Genomic DNA, 1,575 nt, shown 5'->3' with positions numbered 1-1,575 from the left:
GTGTGTGTGTGTGTGTGAGAGAGAGAGTGAGTGTGAGTGTGAGTGTGAGTGCGTGTGAGAGAGAGAGTGTGAGTGTGAGTGTGTGTGAGTGAGTGTATGTGTGTGTGTGTGTGTGTGTGTGTGTGTGTGTGAGAGAGAGAGAGAGAGAGAGTATGTGTGTGTGTGAGAGTGTGAATGTGTGTGTGAAAGTGTGTGTGAGAGTACATGAGATTGTGTGTGTGTGTGTGTTTGAGTGTGTGAGTGTGTGTGTGTTTGTGTGTTTGTGTGTGAGTGTTTGTGTGTGTGTGTGAGTATGTGTGTGTTTGTGTGTGAGTGTTTGTGTGTGAGAAAGACTCACCTGTTCTTTTTCCTGCAGATCTGCTTCCAGCTCTTGAATTCTGAGCGTCAGCTGAGCGTTTCTCTCTCTCTCCAGATTCACCTCCTTACACTGATCCTCCAGCTCTGAGATCTACACACACACACCATTAGCACTACAGCTTTTCAATCACACACACCTGAGCTCAATATGACAGCAAATGCAAACATCTTCTAACCTACAGATTCTGATTCTCTAACCCTGTGGTTAAACTCAACTAAACTGAGATTAAGCGTCTCCGCTGATAAATGACTCTGGAGGCGCTGCTTCTTCACCTTGGTCCTCAGCTGGTTGTTCTCGTCCTGGCTCTGCGTCACTTTACTCTTCCAGCTTTCGGCGTTACTGTTGGCCTCCTGCAGCGTGTCCGTCAGCCGAGCGTTACTGTCCTTCAGCGCCTGCAGCTCCGTCTCCAGCTTCTTACTGTCAGACACACACACACACACACACACGGCATTCAGCTTCACGTCTGCGCTCGTGAAGGATGAAGAGCTAACCGTCTCTACTACTAGAGTGAAACACACTGAAGTGACTGAAGGTTGATGACTCTGAACATCTCATCAGTCAGTCAGTCTGATTCAGATCTGATCACGTCAGTTTAGGGCTGGTTAGTTAATATCAGAAATATGAATATCACACGAGTCATTCCTGAATGAACTGTTGTTTTTATGACTGAATCAGTTGAATGAATGATTCAGTGAGCGTCTCACCTCTGCTCCGCTACAGACTTCAGCCGGTCGTTCTCACTCATCAGCGCTGTGTTCTCCGGCACGTGTGAGATCTTCTCATCATCCGTTCCGTTGATGCTGGACGCTTGATTGCCTGATGGAGTTTCACGGCCAGATTCCTGACAAAACGACACAATTTCACATTTTAACAGACGTCACTCACAGACACTGATGTCTGATGCACATCATCGACTGTAGCTAACAAGCTTTAGATTATGAGGATGACTTTATTTATAGTAAACAAAAACAAATGAATGTAAAGTTGTGACTAAAGCAATTTAGTAAATAATTAGGGTCAGAGGAACCTGCAGGATCGCGTGTTTGTTTTTCAGATGACGATCATGTTGTCACATGTACCTGCGACTGATCGCTGGACGTCTCCATCTTCTCCTGAGATTTTTCTCTGGCCAGTTTCGCAGCTTCTTTGACCTCCTGGAACTTCTCAGCGAACTGAGGTAAAACACAGAAAAAACACGGATCAGGACAGGAAAAAAA

General features: G+C 45.8%; 1 protein-coding gene across 1 annotated transcript in view; it reads right to left on the bottom strand.

The window, feature by feature from the left end:
• The window catches only part of LOC107754859 (homer scaffold protein 2), a 3,659-nt gene extending 2,133 nt beyond the window's left edge, over positions 1-1,526 (bottom strand). The window contains exons 1-4 of the mRNA XM_016571464.1: positions 1,438-1,526; positions 1,063-1,199; positions 631-775; positions 338-448 (exon numbers count right to left, since the gene is read on the bottom strand). Of these exons, the coding sequence (XP_016426950.1) occupies positions 338-448; positions 631-775; positions 1,063-1,199; positions 1,438-1,464 (420 nt within the window). The 5' untranslated portion in view covers positions 1,465-1,526. The remainder of the gene's footprint in view (positions 1-337; positions 449-630; positions 776-1,062; positions 1,200-1,437) is intronic.
• Between the last annotated feature and the right edge of the window lie 49 nt (positions 1,527-1,575).

This window comes from Sinocyclocheilus rhinocerous, unplaced genomic scaffold (assembly GCF_001515625.1).
Source record: "Sinocyclocheilus rhinocerous isolate Xijiao unplaced genomic scaffold, SAMN03320098_v1.1 scaffold6041, whole genome shotgun sequence".
In the NCBI taxonomy this organism is placed as follows: Eukaryota; Metazoa; Chordata; class Actinopteri; order Cypriniformes; family Cyprinidae; genus Sinocyclocheilus; species Sinocyclocheilus rhinocerous.
The sequence above is the reverse complement of the archived record's forward strand: the minus strand, read 5'-3'. Positions and strand labels throughout refer to the sequence as shown.